This window comes from Lampetra fluviatilis, chromosome 71, assembly GCF_964198595.1.
Source record: "Lampetra fluviatilis chromosome 71, kcLamFluv1.1, whole genome shotgun sequence".
In the NCBI taxonomy this organism is placed as follows: domain Eukaryota; kingdom Metazoa; phylum Chordata; class Hyperoartia; order Petromyzontiformes; family Petromyzontidae; genus Lampetra; species Lampetra fluviatilis.
The window spans coordinates 3,698,620-3,713,905 of NC_136345.1; the positions used below are offsets into that span (position 1 = coordinate 3,698,620).

The window sequence follows — 15,286 nt, forward strand, 5'->3', positions numbered from 1 at the left end:
CTGCTACTCGCTACTAGCAGCACTTGCCCCTACAGCCCTGCTAGAGACTACCTGGGGGAGCTTTGTCTACATCATAGGTGGTGCTACTCGCTGCTAACAGCACTTGCCCCTACAGTCTGTTGAGGCTACACGGGGGATCTTCGTCATTGTCTTTGCTACTCGCTACTCACAGCACTTGCCCCTTTCTTTACATCCCCTGCTAGAGGCTACCCGGGGCAGCTCTGTCTCTGCCACGCGTGTGCTATTTACGAAACGCGTTCGCTTCTCGTGGCCCTAGCCGGCTCCCGTCGTGACGTCACACCCCCCTCTCCCTATATAAGACGCGCCACGAGGTCTGGCAAATTCCTTTCGAAGCCTTCAACAACCGAGGAGCCATTTGAGGTGAGAAGCCTCCAACTTGCTTCATCCACTGCTGCCTTAGACCCCCACCACCCCCCCACCAACTTGCTTTGCTCTCTCCACTGCTGCCTTAGACCCCCTACCACCACCCCCCAACTTGCTTTGCTCTCTCCACTGCTGCCTTAGACCGCCACTGTGAAATCCTCCTGGTTCCTATCTTATGGATGATGTTGGTTGACTGCGTGTTAAACTCTCACTAGTTAACTCTCCCACCCATACAGACAAAGATCACCCGTGTAGCCTTAACAGACTGTAGGGGCAAGTTCTGTTAGCGAGTAGCGCCTTTGAAGACCGGCACGGCACACGAGGGGGTGGGTGGCCAGCACCACGCCCGGCCGCCTTTGTCTCTCTAGCGGCGATGTTTACAGATCACACCAGGTACTCATTTGAGGCTGAGTCGACCTAGGGGAGGCCCAGGACCTTTTCAGATAATCGTCACTGGTGTTGGCCGTGAGCGGGAATCGAACCCGGGTCGCTGGGTTCATAGCGCAGCGCGCTAACCACTACACCACCGCTCCCCAGACGCACACCACCACACACCACCCGCACACCACCACACACCACCCGCACACCACCACACACCACCCGCACACAAACCACAACAACAACCGCTATTCGCCACTAAGTGGTGGTGACATCACCATGACGCTTGTGCCAGGCCAAGTGCACTTTGAGGCCACGTGAAGTGTCGAATACACACACCCACACACCCCCACACACACCACACACACCACCACCCCCACAGACACCACCACCCCCACACACCCCCACACACACCACACACACACCACACACACACCACACCCCCACACACATACCACCACACACCCCCACACCACACACACACCACACCCCCACACACATACCACCATCACACACCACCACACACCCCCACACCACTCACCCCCACACCACTCACCCCCACACCACTCACCCCCACACCACTCACCCCCACACCACTCACCCCCACACCACTCACCCCCACACCACTCACCCCCACACACACACACCACACACACACCACCCCCACACATGCACCGAGTGCCGTCCCGACATCGTCTCCACGTGGCGTCTGTTGCTGGAAGCTTCTCGCACAGAAACTCCTCGACTGCAACACCCGGACTGCCCAACCCGTGTGGGCCGGGCTACTATTGCTGAGGCACAGCCCACTCACTACACTACATACTACACTACATACTACACATACTACATGCTATACTACATGCTATACTACACTATACACTACACTATACTACATACTATACTACACACTACGCTACATACTATACTACACTACACACTACATGCTATACTACACTAATTCTAGATTTGAAGCTTTCGTGACTGCAAGGATTCATATTCTTAAATTTTTTTCCGTAAAGTCACGTGGGTAAAAAATTAATTTTAATAAAAATAAAATCACGACGTTTCGGAGGCAACACAAGCTTCCGTCTTCAGGTGGAACAGTCTCAGCACGATTGCTGTATCAAGTGATTTTTATTTTTATTAATTTTATTTTTTACCTACATGACTTTACCGAAAAAAACCTACGAGTATACACTACACACTACACTACACGCTCTACTACACACTATACTCTACACTACACACTACACTACACGCTCTACTACACACTATACTCTACACTACACACTACACTACACGCTCTACTACACACTATACTCTACACTACACACTACACTACACGCTCTACTACACACTACACTACATACTACACTACACACTACACTACACGCTCTACTACACACTATACTCTACACTACACTCTACACTACATGCTATACTACACACTATACTCTACACTACACACTACACTACACGCTCTACTACACACTATACTCTACACTACACACTACACTACACGCTCTACTACACACTACACTCTACACTACACACTACACTACACGCTCTACTACACACTATACTCTACACTACACACTACACGCTCTACTACACACTATACTCTACACTACACACTACACTACACGCTCTACTACACACTATACTCTACACTACACTACACGCTCTACTACACACTACATACTACACTACACACTACACTACATGCTGTACTACACACTATACTCTACACTACACACTACACTACACACTACACTACACGCTCTACTACACACTATACTCTACACTACACACTACACTACACGCTCTACTACACACTATACACTACACACTACACTACATGCTATACTACACACACACCATACTATACTACACACTATATTACATTATACACTACACCGATGCTACGCACTGCACTACACACACAAAGATGTAGACAGGTGTGTGTGTACAGTGCAGTGATGCTGTTGTTGACATCTTGACTGCAGGAACCCGCATTGCCACGAGATGGACTCTGAGCTTGGAGGAGGATGAAGAGGTGAGAGATGGTGATGGTGTGTCTGTGACGTAGACTCACACACACGTAGACTCGCACACACCACGTGTACCCACAGGTTCACACACACGCGTACCCACAGGTACACACACCACGCGTACCCACAGGTACACACACACACGCGTACCCACAGGTACACACACACGCGTACCCACAGGTACACACCACGCGTGTACCCACAGGTACACGTGGTGTGTGTGTGTACGCGAGGTCTATCCCGACAGCGTCTGCAGGTGGCGTGCGTCGTTGGAAACGCCTCGCACAGCAAGTGCTGCCTCAGCTTTGCCTGCCGCTCCCTCACGTGGCGGCGTGGCTATAGAGGCCAGCTACAGTCAACAACCACCACCTGTTACACACTCACACAGTCACACATTCACTCACTCACACTCACACACGCTCACACGCGCGCACACACACACTCGCGCTCACACTCGCACACGGCCGGCGTGGCTATAGAGGCCAGCTACAGTCGGCACGTCTCCTGCCTGTGCGTCACACGCTCACACACGCACAGACTCGCTCGCACACACACGTATCTGTACCCCGTAGAGCCACGGTGGACCTGGTGTGTGTGTGTACAGTGCAGTGATGCTGTTGTTGACGTCTTGACTGCAGGAACCCGCATTGCCACAAGATGGACTCTGAGCTTGGAGGAGAATGAAGAGGATCTAGAGGTGAGTGATGGTGGTGATGATGTGTGTGACGTAGACTCGCACACTCGCATAGACTCGTACACACACACACGTAGACTCGCACACTCGCATAGACTCGCACACGTAGACTCATAGACTCGCACACGTACACACGTAGACTCATAGACTCGTACACACACACGTAGACTCGCATAGACTCACACACGTAGACTCGCACACTCGCATAGACTCGCACACGTACACACACATAGACTCACACACACGTAGACTCGCACGTACACGCGTACCCACAGGTACACACACACGTACCCACAGGTACCCACAGGTACACACCACACGCGTACCCACAGGTACACGTGGTGTGTGTGTGTACGCGAGGTCTATCCCGACAGCGTCTGCAGGTGGCGTGCGTCGTTGGAAACGCCTCGCACAGCAAGTGCTGCCTCAGCTTTGCCTGCCGCTCCCTCACGTGGCGGCGTGGCTATAGAGGCCAGCTACAGTCAACAACCACCACCTGCTACACACTCAGATACACACTCACACCCACACAGACACACACTCGGACACACTCACACACCCAGACTCACAGATGCACGCTCACTCACACACCCAGACTCACAGATGCACACACACCCAGCCTCACCGATGCGCACACACACCCACACACCCAGCCCCACCGATGTGCACACACACCTAGACTCACAGATGCACGCTCACTCACACACCCAGACTCACAGATGCACACACACACCCAGACTCACAGATGCACACACACCCAGCCTCACCGATGCACACACACCCACACACCCAGCCCCACTGATGCGCACACACACCTAGACTCACAGATGCACGCTCACTCGCACACCCAGACTCACAGATGCACACACACCCACACACCTAGACTCACAGATGCACACACACACCAAACTTTCACAGATGCACACACACCTAGATTCTCGCACACACACACCTAGACTCACAGATGCACACACACACCTAGACTCAGACACACCAAACTCTCACAGATGCACACACACCAAACTCTCACAGATGCACACATGCACTCATCTGAACCTATAGACCCACACTGCACCCCGTAGACCCGGTGTGTGTACAGTGCACCCAGTGTGTGTGTACAGTGCAGTGATCCTGCTGTTGACGTCTTGACTGCAGGAACCCGCATTGCCACGAGATGGACTCTGAGCTTGGAGGAGGAGGATGAAGAGGTGAGTGGTGGTGATGATGATGATGATGGTGGTGGTGATGGTGATGATGGTGATGGTGGTGCGTGTCTGACGTAGACTCGCACACGGGTAGATTCACAGACGCACACACAGACACATAGACTCGCACAGACAGACACATACACACACACACACATAGACGCACAGACACGTAGACTTGAACACACATAGACACACACACATAGACACACATACATGTAGACTCGCACACACATAGACACAGACACGTAGACTTGCACACACATAGACACACACAGACGCACACACACAGACGCACACAGACGCACACACATAGACACACACAGACACATCGTAGACTCACTCAGACTCAGGCTGCCTCCACAGCAGCCGAGTCGGGCTCTGCTTGAAGCGGCACGTTGCCTCTCAACACCTGGGCCAGATCAGCAGAGCCGGGCCCTGCTGCTGATGATGATGATGAGAGACCGTGAAGGTTGGCAACCCCCACCGTCACCACGGGGAGGGTAGAGGCGAGTGTGTGAAGGCTGGCAACCCCCCCCCCCGAATCGCACCGTTGGTATCTGTGCCGGGCCCTGCCCCGTGGTCCCGGCACTCGAATCTGGTGCCACAGCAAGGAGCATGTCCTGGCATCGTTGGGCGCGAAGTCTCTTCCCGTAGCTCGCCGCCCTGGTATCACAGCTGCTACAGGGAGCCACGTGGTGTGTGTGTGGCGCTGTGTGTGTGTGTGTGTGGCGCTGTGTGTGTGTGTGTGTGCGCTGTGTGTGTGGCGCTGTGTGTGTGGCGCTGTGTGTGTGGCGCTGTGTGTGTGGCGCTGTGTGTGTGGCGCTGTGTGTGTGGCGCTGTGTGTGTGTGGCGCTGTGTGTGTGGCGCTGTGTGTGTGGCGCTGTGTGTGTGGCGCTGTGTGTGTGGCGCTGTGTGTGTGTGTGTGTGGCGCTGTGTGTGTGTGGCGCTGTGTGTGTGTGTGTGTGGCGCTGTGTGTGTGTGTGTGTGGCGCTGTGTGTGTGTGTGTGTGGCGCTGTGTGTTTGGCTCGCTGCCCTGGTATCACAGCTGCTACAGGGAGCCACGGCAACACACGCAGTGGTGGTGGTGGCGGTTGTGGTTGTGGTGGTGGTGGTGGTGGCGGTTGGTTGTGGTGGTGGCGGTTGGTTGTGGTGGTGGCGGTTGGTGTTGTGGCCAATTCCAATGGGCTGTCTGTACCCCCCCCCCCCCCCCCCCACGTGGTGCTTGTAGCGACCACATGGGAGGCCCCGGGGGGACAGGTGTCTGTGACGTTTCCTGGCCAAGCGCCGTCTGGCGGAGCCAGGAGACTGAATCTTCACCCTCGGGGCTCCTCCACAAACAACAAGAAGCCACTTCGTGTGGCCACGTGGCCGCCTCTGCCGAGAGGATGGTGGGCGGCGCTGCACACGCGGCGGCGAGGAAGCGGTGAGCGGCAGGAGGTGAGCATCAGGTGAGCAGGAGGGTGAGCAGGAGGGTGAGGACGCTGTGGGGACGCCCACGGTGGCGTGCCCGTGCGCTGCCCCCTTCGGCTTTGCGGTTGTGGAAAAAGCGCGTGGGGGTGGTGAGTGGTGTGGTGGTGTGGGGGTGGTGGTGGGGTGGGGGTGTGGCGAGTGGTGGTGGTGGTGCTACCGCCGGAGAGCGCTTGTAGTAGTAGCAAAGCGGTGTGAGTGAGACCCCCCCCCCCTCTCCGTAGCGATAACGTAGCCTCTGCCACCATCGCCATGACCGCTGTCATCACCTCCGTCGCCACGAGGAGGGTAGAGGGAGGGTAGAGAGAGGCGAGGCTGAAGGCTGGCAACCCCATCACGACGAGAGTATAGCGAGAAAGTGCGGCGAGCGTGTGAAGGTCGGCAACCCCCCCCTCTCCCGGCGTCAGCGCCGAGTGCACCGTTGGTATCTGTGCCGGGCCCTGCCCCGTGGTCCCGGCACTCGAATCTGGTGCCACAGCAAGGAGCATGTCCTGGCATCGTTGGGCGCGAAGTCTCTTCCCGTAGCTCGCCGCCCTGGTATCACAGCTGCTACAGGGAGCCACGTGGTGTGTGTGTGGCTGTGTGTGTGTGTGGCTGTGTGTGTGCGTGTGGGGCTGTGTGTGTGTGTGTAGCTCGCCGCCCTGGTATCACAGCTGCTACAGGGAACCACGTGGTGTGTGTGTCTCTGTGTGTGGCTGTGTGTGTGTGTGTGGCTGTGTGTGTGCGTGTGGGGCTGCGTGTGTGTGTGTAGCTCGCCGCCCTGGTATCACAGCTGCTACAGGGAACCATGGCAACGCACGTGGTGGTGGTGGCGGTTGGCGTGTTGTGGTGGCAGTTGGGGTGGTGGTGGTTGGTTAGCGCTACGAACCCGATGACCCGAGTTCGATTCCCGCTCACGGCCAACACCGTCAGGTGACGATTATCTGAACCGGTCCTGGGCCTCCCCTAGGTCAACTCGGCCTCAACCGAGTACCTGGTGTAGCGGTGATTAGTGAACATCGCTAGCACTGGGGAGACAAAGGCGGCCGGGCGTGGTGCTGGCCACCCACCCCCTCGTGTGCCGTGCCGGCCTTCATAGGTGCTCGCTAACAGCACTTGCCCCTACAGTCTGTTAGGGCTACACGTGGGATGTTTGTCTTTGGTGGTTGTGTGGTGGTTGTTGGAATGTTTTTGTAAATGCCTCGACATCATCACCAAAACCACTATCACCACGGCAACCACCGCCATCACGACTGTCACCACGGCAACCACGGCCATCACGACCATCACCACGACAACCACCACCACGACAACCATCACAACCACCATCACCACAACAACTATCACGACCATCGCCACGACACCATCACCACGACAACCATCACGACCGCCGTAATCGCCACGACAACCACTGAACAGCGTTTCCATGGGCTGTGTGTGTCCCGTTGCCAGGCGACAGGCGGCATGATCTCCCGGCGTGGCACGTGGGGGGGGGGCGCAGGAGGATGGTGATGGAAGGCTTCCTACTCTGCATGGCAGGTGGGTTGTGGGTGGGTCCCTCCTTGGGTTAAATGCTTTGTGGGGAGGGAGTGAGTCCATTGTCATCATCGCCACCACCGCCATCGTCACCACCACCTCATCACCACCACCGCCACCATCACCACCACCGTCCGGGCCACTTACCAAGGTGGAGGATTTGGATTCCCGTTCCGTCTCCGCCGTGGACGTGGCCCCAGAGTGATGACGTCGCCTCCCCTGGGGTGAGGGGTGGGGGCTGGTGCAGTGCCCCCCCCCCCCTGGGCCCCCCAGCAGGGGGAGGACAACACTAGAGGGGGGGCAGATGTGGGGGGTGGGTGAGTGGGTGAGTGGGTGAGTAGGTGGGTGGGGGGTGAGGTGGGTGGGAGTGGGGTGGGTGGGGGTGGAGAGAGGAGGGGGGCAGATGCAGTGGGTGGGGTGGGTGGGAGGGGGTGGGATGGGAGTGGGGGGGGGTGGAGAGATGTGGGGGGGGGGCACATTGTGAATGTTGTTGATGTTGTTATGAATGTTGTTGATGTTGTTGATGTTGTTGTAGGGATGACGCAGTGCCCGGTTCGTGCGAAGGAAGAGCGGCGATTCCTGTTGCAGACACGGTGAGTGGTGAGTCGGTGGTGAGTCTGTGGTGGTGGTGGGAGGTGGTGGTGAGTTGGTGAGTGGTAGGTGGTGGTGGTGAGTAGTAGGTGGTGGTTAGTTGGTGGTGGTGGTGGGTAGTAGTAGTAGTGGTGGTGGTGAGTAGTAGGTGGTTGTGGTGGTGGTGGTGAGTAGGTGGTGGTAGTAGTAGTAGATGGTGGTGGTGGTGAGTTGGTGGTGGTGAGTAGTAGTAGTAGGTGGTGGTGGTGGTGGTGAGTAGTAGTGGTGGTGATTGTCGCCCCACCCCGGGTCACCTCAAAGGGGGCGTGGGCTGTGTGTGTCCACTCCCTTCACGCCGTGAACCCCACAGCAAACCCCACGTCCCTCCGGAGCCGCACGGATGGATTCACCAATCCTCCTGCTGCGTGCCCCACAGCCGGGACACAATTGCCGGCGCACGGGGAAGTTGCCCCTGAACGAGGCGTGTCGCCTGAAACGTCGCCCGTTAGGGGCGGGGCTCTAGGTCATGCCGCTAGCCGGGGTGAGGTTTGGTGGGTGCGTGGTTGGCTGGGTAAGGGGAGTGTGTGGGGGGTGGTGAGGTGTAGGTGACTGGGTGAGGTGGGGTGAGGTCTGGGTGAGTGGGTGGTGGGGTGGGTGTGTGTGGGTGGTGGGGTGGGTGTGTGTGGGTGGTGGGGTGGGTGGTGGGGTGGGTGTGTGTGGGTGGTGGGGTGGGTGTGTGTGGGTGGTGGGGTGGGTGTGTGTGGGTGGTGGGGTGGGTGTGTGTGTGGGTGGTGGGGTGGGTGTGTGTGGGTGTGTGTGTGTGGGTGGTGGGGTGTGTGTGGGTGTTGGGTGGGTGTGTGGTGGGTGGTGTGGTGTGTGGTGGGGTGGGTGTGTGGTGGGGTGGGTGTGTGGTGGGGTGGGTGTGTGGTGGGGTGGGTGTGTGGTGGGGTGGGTGTGTGGTGGGGTGGGTGTGTGGTGGGGTGGGTGTGTGGTGGGTGGGTGAGTGGGTGGTGGGGTGGGTGGGTGAGTGGGTGGTGGGGTGGGTGGGTGAGTGGGTGGTGGGGTGGGTGGGTGAGTGGGTGGTGGGGTGGGTGAGTGGGTGGTGGGGTGGGTGGGTGAGTGGGTGGTGGGGTGGGTGGGTGAGTGGTGGGGTGGGTGAGTGAGTGGTGGGGTGGGTGGGTGGGTAGGGTGGGTGGGTAGGGTGGGTGTGGTGGGGTGTGTGAGCGAGGTGGAATCGGTGAGGGGCGAGCGTGATGATGATGATGGTGGTGGTGGTAGCGATAGAGGAGTGACTGAGCGTGGTTTCGCTGTTAGTAGTAGAATGGAGCACAGATTCTCATGCTGTGGTGGTGGTCTGTCGTTTATTTTACAGAAGCTGCTGATGATGATGAAGCTGCTGCTGATTCGGCATCAGCCCACCCACGTGTTGCTTTTCATCAGCCTGGACGACGCCTCTAATGCAGAAATGGTGACTTGCCGAAGGTTTCAGTTTGGTGTTTTAACATCGTAGCCCAACTGTGGCCAGATAAAGTCGCAGAGGTTCAAAGCAAATTTAACTTTATTTTAACCGATCTGTGTGACTTTACCGAAAAACCCACAGAATATTAATTCCTGCAGTGTATAGTGGGTCGTAGTGTGGTATAGTAGGTCTTGGTGTACATCAATGTTGTATGGTAGTGTGTAGTGGTGCATATCGTAGTAGTGTGTAGGAGTGTAGTAGCTTGTGAATAAACATTGTTGCCGAGAATGACGAGGACGTGTGTCTGTGTTTATCTCCATGTGTATAAAAGGCAAGGTTGTGATTAAGTGTTCAAAATGTTTAGCGTGCAGTGTACTTCCCGAATAAAAACAAACTTTAAGTTTGCCCTGTGGGTACTTTACAGACTGTCCACCAAGCAAACATTATACAAATACACTTTGTTAATTTTTTACGGCATTTGAGCTGTGACGTCATCCGTCACGTGACCAGCGCGTGTGGAAGCGTAACGCATTGTAGTGTAGCGGGTAGCGCACTGTGTGTGGGGGGGGGAGCGGTGGGTGTAGTGGTTAGCGCAATGTGGGGGGGGGGGGGAGCGGTGGGTGTAGTGATTAGCACACTGGGGGGGGGAGCGGTGGGTGTAGTGGTTAGCGCGCTGTGTGTGTGGGGGGGGGAGCGGTGGGTGTAGTGATTAGCACACTGGGGGGGGGAGCAGTGTGTGGGGGGGGGGAGCGGTGGGTGTAGTGGTTAGCACGCTGTGTGTGTGGGGGGGGGAGCGGTGGGTGTAGTGATTAGCGCAGTGTGGGGGGAGGGGAGCGGTGGGTGTAGTGGTTAGCATGCTGTGTGTGGGGGGGGCAGAGCTTTGTGACGTCATATTTGAGGGGGGGGTCTGACTTTTTGTGACGTCGTGTGACGAAGGGGGGGGTCAGAAATCGCCCAAAATCGCGTGACGTCATTTATGGACGGCCCCAAATTGACAAAAATCCCTCAAGCGCGTGGTGAATCTGCGGGTAATCGAGACTCGAACCGTAGTCTGATTTTGATTGGTCGGCCGCGCCTGTGACGTCACAATTACATTCGGCAGGGGGTGGGGGGGTGGTGTTTGCCGTCGTTTGATTGGCTGGACGGGGCTGCTGCGGCGGTGTTGCCAGGGCAGTTGGGGGGGGTGGGAGACTGACCAATGGCGAGGCGCGGTGAGGGGGGAGGGCAGCGACTATGGGGAGGAAGTGGGGGGGGGAACTGACCAATGGCGAGGCGAGCGACAACGGGGGGGGGAGGGTGGGTGGGGGGGCTGACCAATAGCGAAGCGAGCAACAACCGCGGGTGGAGGGGGGGGGTGGGGGAAACTGACCAATGACGAAACGAGTAATGACGGCGGGGGGGAGGGGCGGTTGGGGGTCTTGACCAATGGCGAGGCGAGAAACGACCGCGGGGGGGGGGGGGCGTCTCGGTCGTCAGGCGAATCGGCAACCGCCTGATGATGACGTAGGGTCCGCAAGGGATTACTTTCGGCCGCTGAATGTTACCTCAGCGAACAAAACACAACACAAATGTAACAAAAATGTCCCCCTTCCCTTTCTAATTATAAACAAAGCGACGTGAAACGACCCCCCTCTCCTCCTGTAAGAATCTGTCGCGATTCGCCAACTAATTCGAGGACAAACGCCGCTGTGTTTACGGGGTTTCTTTGCGGGCAGAGAGCGAGCGCGGAGTGTTTTCGCCGCGGCGCGGCGGCGGTGAGGCGGCTTTGCTATAAAAGCTTCGCGTGTCGCTCCGCGTCCCTTCAATCAACATTGGAGACAAGATTCGCTGACGCGATAACAACAATAACAAAGAAAAGACGAACATTTAACCCTCAAAAGGAGAGAGAGGTGAAAACGTCGACACAATTGCTCGTACATGAAATTGTGTACATTTGTGTGGTTTAGTTTCTTACAAAATACGATGTCGAAGCGGCGAGGCCTGGGTCCCGTCGGGCCCCCGGGCCTTGCCTGAGTCGCCCTGCCCAGGGCCGAGTCGTCGCTCGCCCCCTACCCATGGGAGCGGACCGTAGCGGTCGAGTCGGGGGTCGGCAGCTCTTTAACGATTATTATCACTTTGACAGCAGCAACAACAACAGCAGCAGTAACAACAGCAGCAGAAGCGACGGCTGTTGTGGTGTTATTTTTAACAGGGTCGATAGTATTGACCGTTTACGAATAGCAATAGCGGGCGGTATAGGCCGCTACAGTGGTGGTGGTTGTGGTGATTGTGGTGATTTTAATGGTGGGATTGGTGACAGCATCCGCAACAGCCTAAAGGGCTGCGGTGTCAATAGCTGCTACATCAACAACAGCGGCAGTAGTAGCAAGGGCAGCTGTCTCAACAGCAGTAGCAAGGGCAGCTGTCTCAATAGAAGCATCAGCAGCAACAACAGCTGTCTCAACAGCAGCAGCAAGGACAGCTGCCTCAATAGAAACAGCAACAGCAGCTGTATCAGCAGCAGTAGCAAGGGCAGCTGTCTCAGCAGCATCAGCAGCAACATCAGCTGCCTCAATAGAAGCTGTATCAACAGCAGTAGCAAGGGCAGCTGTCTCAATAGCATCAGCAGCAACAACAGCAGCTGTCTCTATACGAGCATCAGCAGGAACAGCAGCTGCATCAGCTGTCTAAATAGAAGCATCAGCAACATCATCAGCAGCTGTCTGAACAGCAGCAACATCAACAGCATCAGCAGCTGCATCAGCTGTCCCAGAAGCAACAGCAGCTGTCCAAACAACAGCAGCAGCAAGACGAGGGAATACAGCAGCAGCATCATCAGCACCATCAGGATCAGCAGCAGCAGCATCAGGAGCAGCAGCATCATCAGCAGCAGCATCAGGAGCAAAATTATAGGCTCCATAATCATCAGCATCATCAGCTCCATCATCATCAGCAGCAGCGTCATCAGCAGCAGCATCATCACAAGCAGCAACATCAACATAATCCTCAACATCATCAGCATCATTGTCAGCATCGTCAGCATCATCAGCATCATCATCAGCATCATCATCAGCAACATCATCAGCAGCAACAACATCAACAACGTCATCAATAGCAACATCAGCAGCAGCAACAACATCAACATCACCAACATCAACAACATCATCAGCATCATCCTCAACATCATCAGCAACATCATCACCAACATCAACAACATCATCAGCGCGGCGCCGCGTCGCCATGGAGTCTGTGGGCGAGTTCGAGTTCAGCAAGAGAGACCTCGTGGGGCACGGCGCCTTCGCCGTCGTCTTCCGCGGGCGACACAAGCAGGCGAGTCACCCCACACCCACACCTAGTCACCCCCTACACCTAGTCACCCCCCACTAGTCATCCCTAGTCAGTCACCCCCTCACACACCTAGTCACCCCCCACTAGTCACCCCCCACACTAGTCACCCCCCCCCACCTAGTCACCCCCCCCACTAGTCACCCCCCCCACTAGTCACCCCTAGTCAGTCATCCCCACTAGTCACCCCCCACTAGTCACCCCCCACTAGTCACCCCTAGTCAGTCATCCCCACTAGTCACCCCCACTAGTCACCCCCCACTAGTCACCCCCCCCACTAGTCACACGTCACCCCCCCCACTAGCCCCCCCCCACGTCACCCCCCACTAGTCACCCCCCCCCCCACTAGTCACACGTCATCCCCCCCCCACAGTCACCCCCCCCACTACCCACACGTCACCCCCCCCCCACAGTCACCCCCCCACTACCCACACGTCACCCCCCCCCACTACCCACCCCCCCCCCACACGTCACGCCCCTACTACTGATGATGATGTTGATGATGATGATGTTGTTGATGATGTTGATGCTGATGATGTTGATGCTGATGATGTTGATGCTGATGATGTTGATGATGTTGTTGTTATTGTGCGGGGAGCGGTGGCTCAGCGGTTATCGCGCTGGGACTCCCCTAGGTCGACTCGGCCTCAAATGAAGTTCCCTGGTGTAGCGGTGGTGATGGTGGTGATGGTGGTGGTGGTGATGGTGGTGGTGGTGATGGTGGTGGTGGTGATGGTGATGGTGGTGGTGATGGTGGTGGTGATGGTGATGGTGGTGGTGATGGTGGTGATTGTGGTGGTGGTGATGGTGGTGGTGGTGCTGGCCGCCCACCCCCTCTGTGTGCCACAGTGGCCGGTAGCCTTCATAGGTGCTCGCTAACAGCACTTGCCCCTGCAGCCCTGCTAGAGGCTACCTGGGGGAGCTTTGTCTGTGTGAGTGAGTATTGATAGCACAGTGAGTGTTACGAGTTTGTATTAATAGTGTGGTGTGGATGTGGATGTGTGTGGGCGCGCGTGTGTGTGAGATGTGAGAGTGTGTGAGTGAGTGAGTGTGTGTGAGTGTGTGTGAGTGTGTGTGAAAGAGAGTGTGAGAGTGTGTGTGAGTGTGTGTGTGAGTGTCTGTGAGAGTGTGTGAGTGTGTGAGAGTGTGAGTGAGAGTGAGTGAGTGAGAGTGTGTGAGAGTGTGTGAGAGTGTGTGTGTGAGTGTGTGTGAGTGAGTGAGTGTGAGAGTGTGAGTTGTGTGTGAGTGAGAGTGTGTGAGAGAGTGAGAGTGTGTGTGAGTGTGTGAGAGTGTGTGTGTGAGTATGTGTGAGTATGTGTGAGTGTGTGAGTGAGTGGGAATGTGTGTGAGAGTGCGTGAAAGTGTGTGAGAGAGTGTGAGAGAGAGTGAGAGTGTGTGTGTGAGAGAGAGTGTGTGTGAGTGTGTGAGTGTGTGTGGGAGTGTGTGGGAGTGTGTGTGTGAGTGTTTGTGTGAAAGAGTGTGAGAGTGTGTGTGAGTGTGTGTGAGTGTGTGAGAGTGTGTGTGAGAGTGTGTGTGAGTGTTTGTGTGAGAGAGTGTGAGTGAGTGTGTGTGAGTGTGTGTGTGAGTGTTTGTGTGAAAGAGTGTGAGAGTGTGTGTGAGTGTGTGAGAGTGTGTGTGTGAGTGTTTGTGTGAGAGAGTGTGAGAGTGTGTGTGAGTGTGTGAGAGTGTGTGTGAGAGTGTGTGTGAGAGAGTGTGAGTCTGTGTGTGAGTGTGTTATGGTCTGCGCAAGTGTTTACATTTGTGGGGGGGGAGTGGTGGCGCAGCGGTTAGCACGCTGCACGTTGAACCCGTGTGACCCCAAGTTCAAGTCCTCTATCATGTTGACGTCTTTGTGTTGTTGGTATGCGGTGTGTTGGTATGTTGGTATGTGTGAATGTGTGGCGAGTACATTGGTGTGTGTGTATGTCTGTGTGTGTGTCTGTGTGTCTGTGTGTGTGTATGTCTGTGTATGTGTGTGTATGTCTGTGTGTGTGTATGTCTGTGTGTGTGTATGTCTGTGTGTGTGTGTATGTCTGTGTGTGTGTGTCTGTGTGTGTGTATGTGTGTGTATGTCTGTGTGTGTGTATGTCTGTGTGTGTATGTGTGTGTGTATGTCTGTGTGTGGGGGGAGCGGTGGCGCAGCGGTTAGCACGCTGCACTCTCCCTGGACACTCCACCATCACCACCACCACCACCTTCATCATCATCACCACCATCACCACCACCACCATCTTCT

General features: G+C 56.0%; 1 protein-coding gene and 1 long non-coding RNA gene across 3 annotated transcripts in view; one reads left to right on the plus strand and one right to left on the minus strand.

The window, feature by feature from the left end:
• Positions 1-199: 199 nt before the first annotated feature.
• LOC144952917 (uncharacterized) lies at positions 200-10,130 on the plus strand. Of its 2 annotated transcripts, none has more exons than XR_013640714.1 (8): positions 200-381; positions 2,769-2,818; positions 3,452-3,510; positions 4,663-4,715; positions 5,944-6,163; positions 7,614-7,700; positions 8,233-8,290; positions 9,640-10,130. It is a non-coding gene; the product is annotated as an uncharacterized LOC144952917 (long non-coding RNA). The 2 variants fall into 2 exon arrangements; XR_013640715.1 differs by having other exon boundaries at positions 5,944-6,152.
• A 1,546-nt stretch (positions 10,131-11,676) lies between these two features.
• LOC144952972 (uncharacterized) overlaps positions 11,677-15,286 on the minus strand; it is a 16,489-nt gene continuing 12,879 nt past the window's right edge. Inside the window, exon 9 of the mRNA XM_078883456.1 lies at positions 11,677-11,774. Coding sequence (XP_078739582.1) covers positions 11,677-11,774 — 98 coding nt within the window. The remainder of the gene's footprint in view (positions 11,775-15,286) is intronic.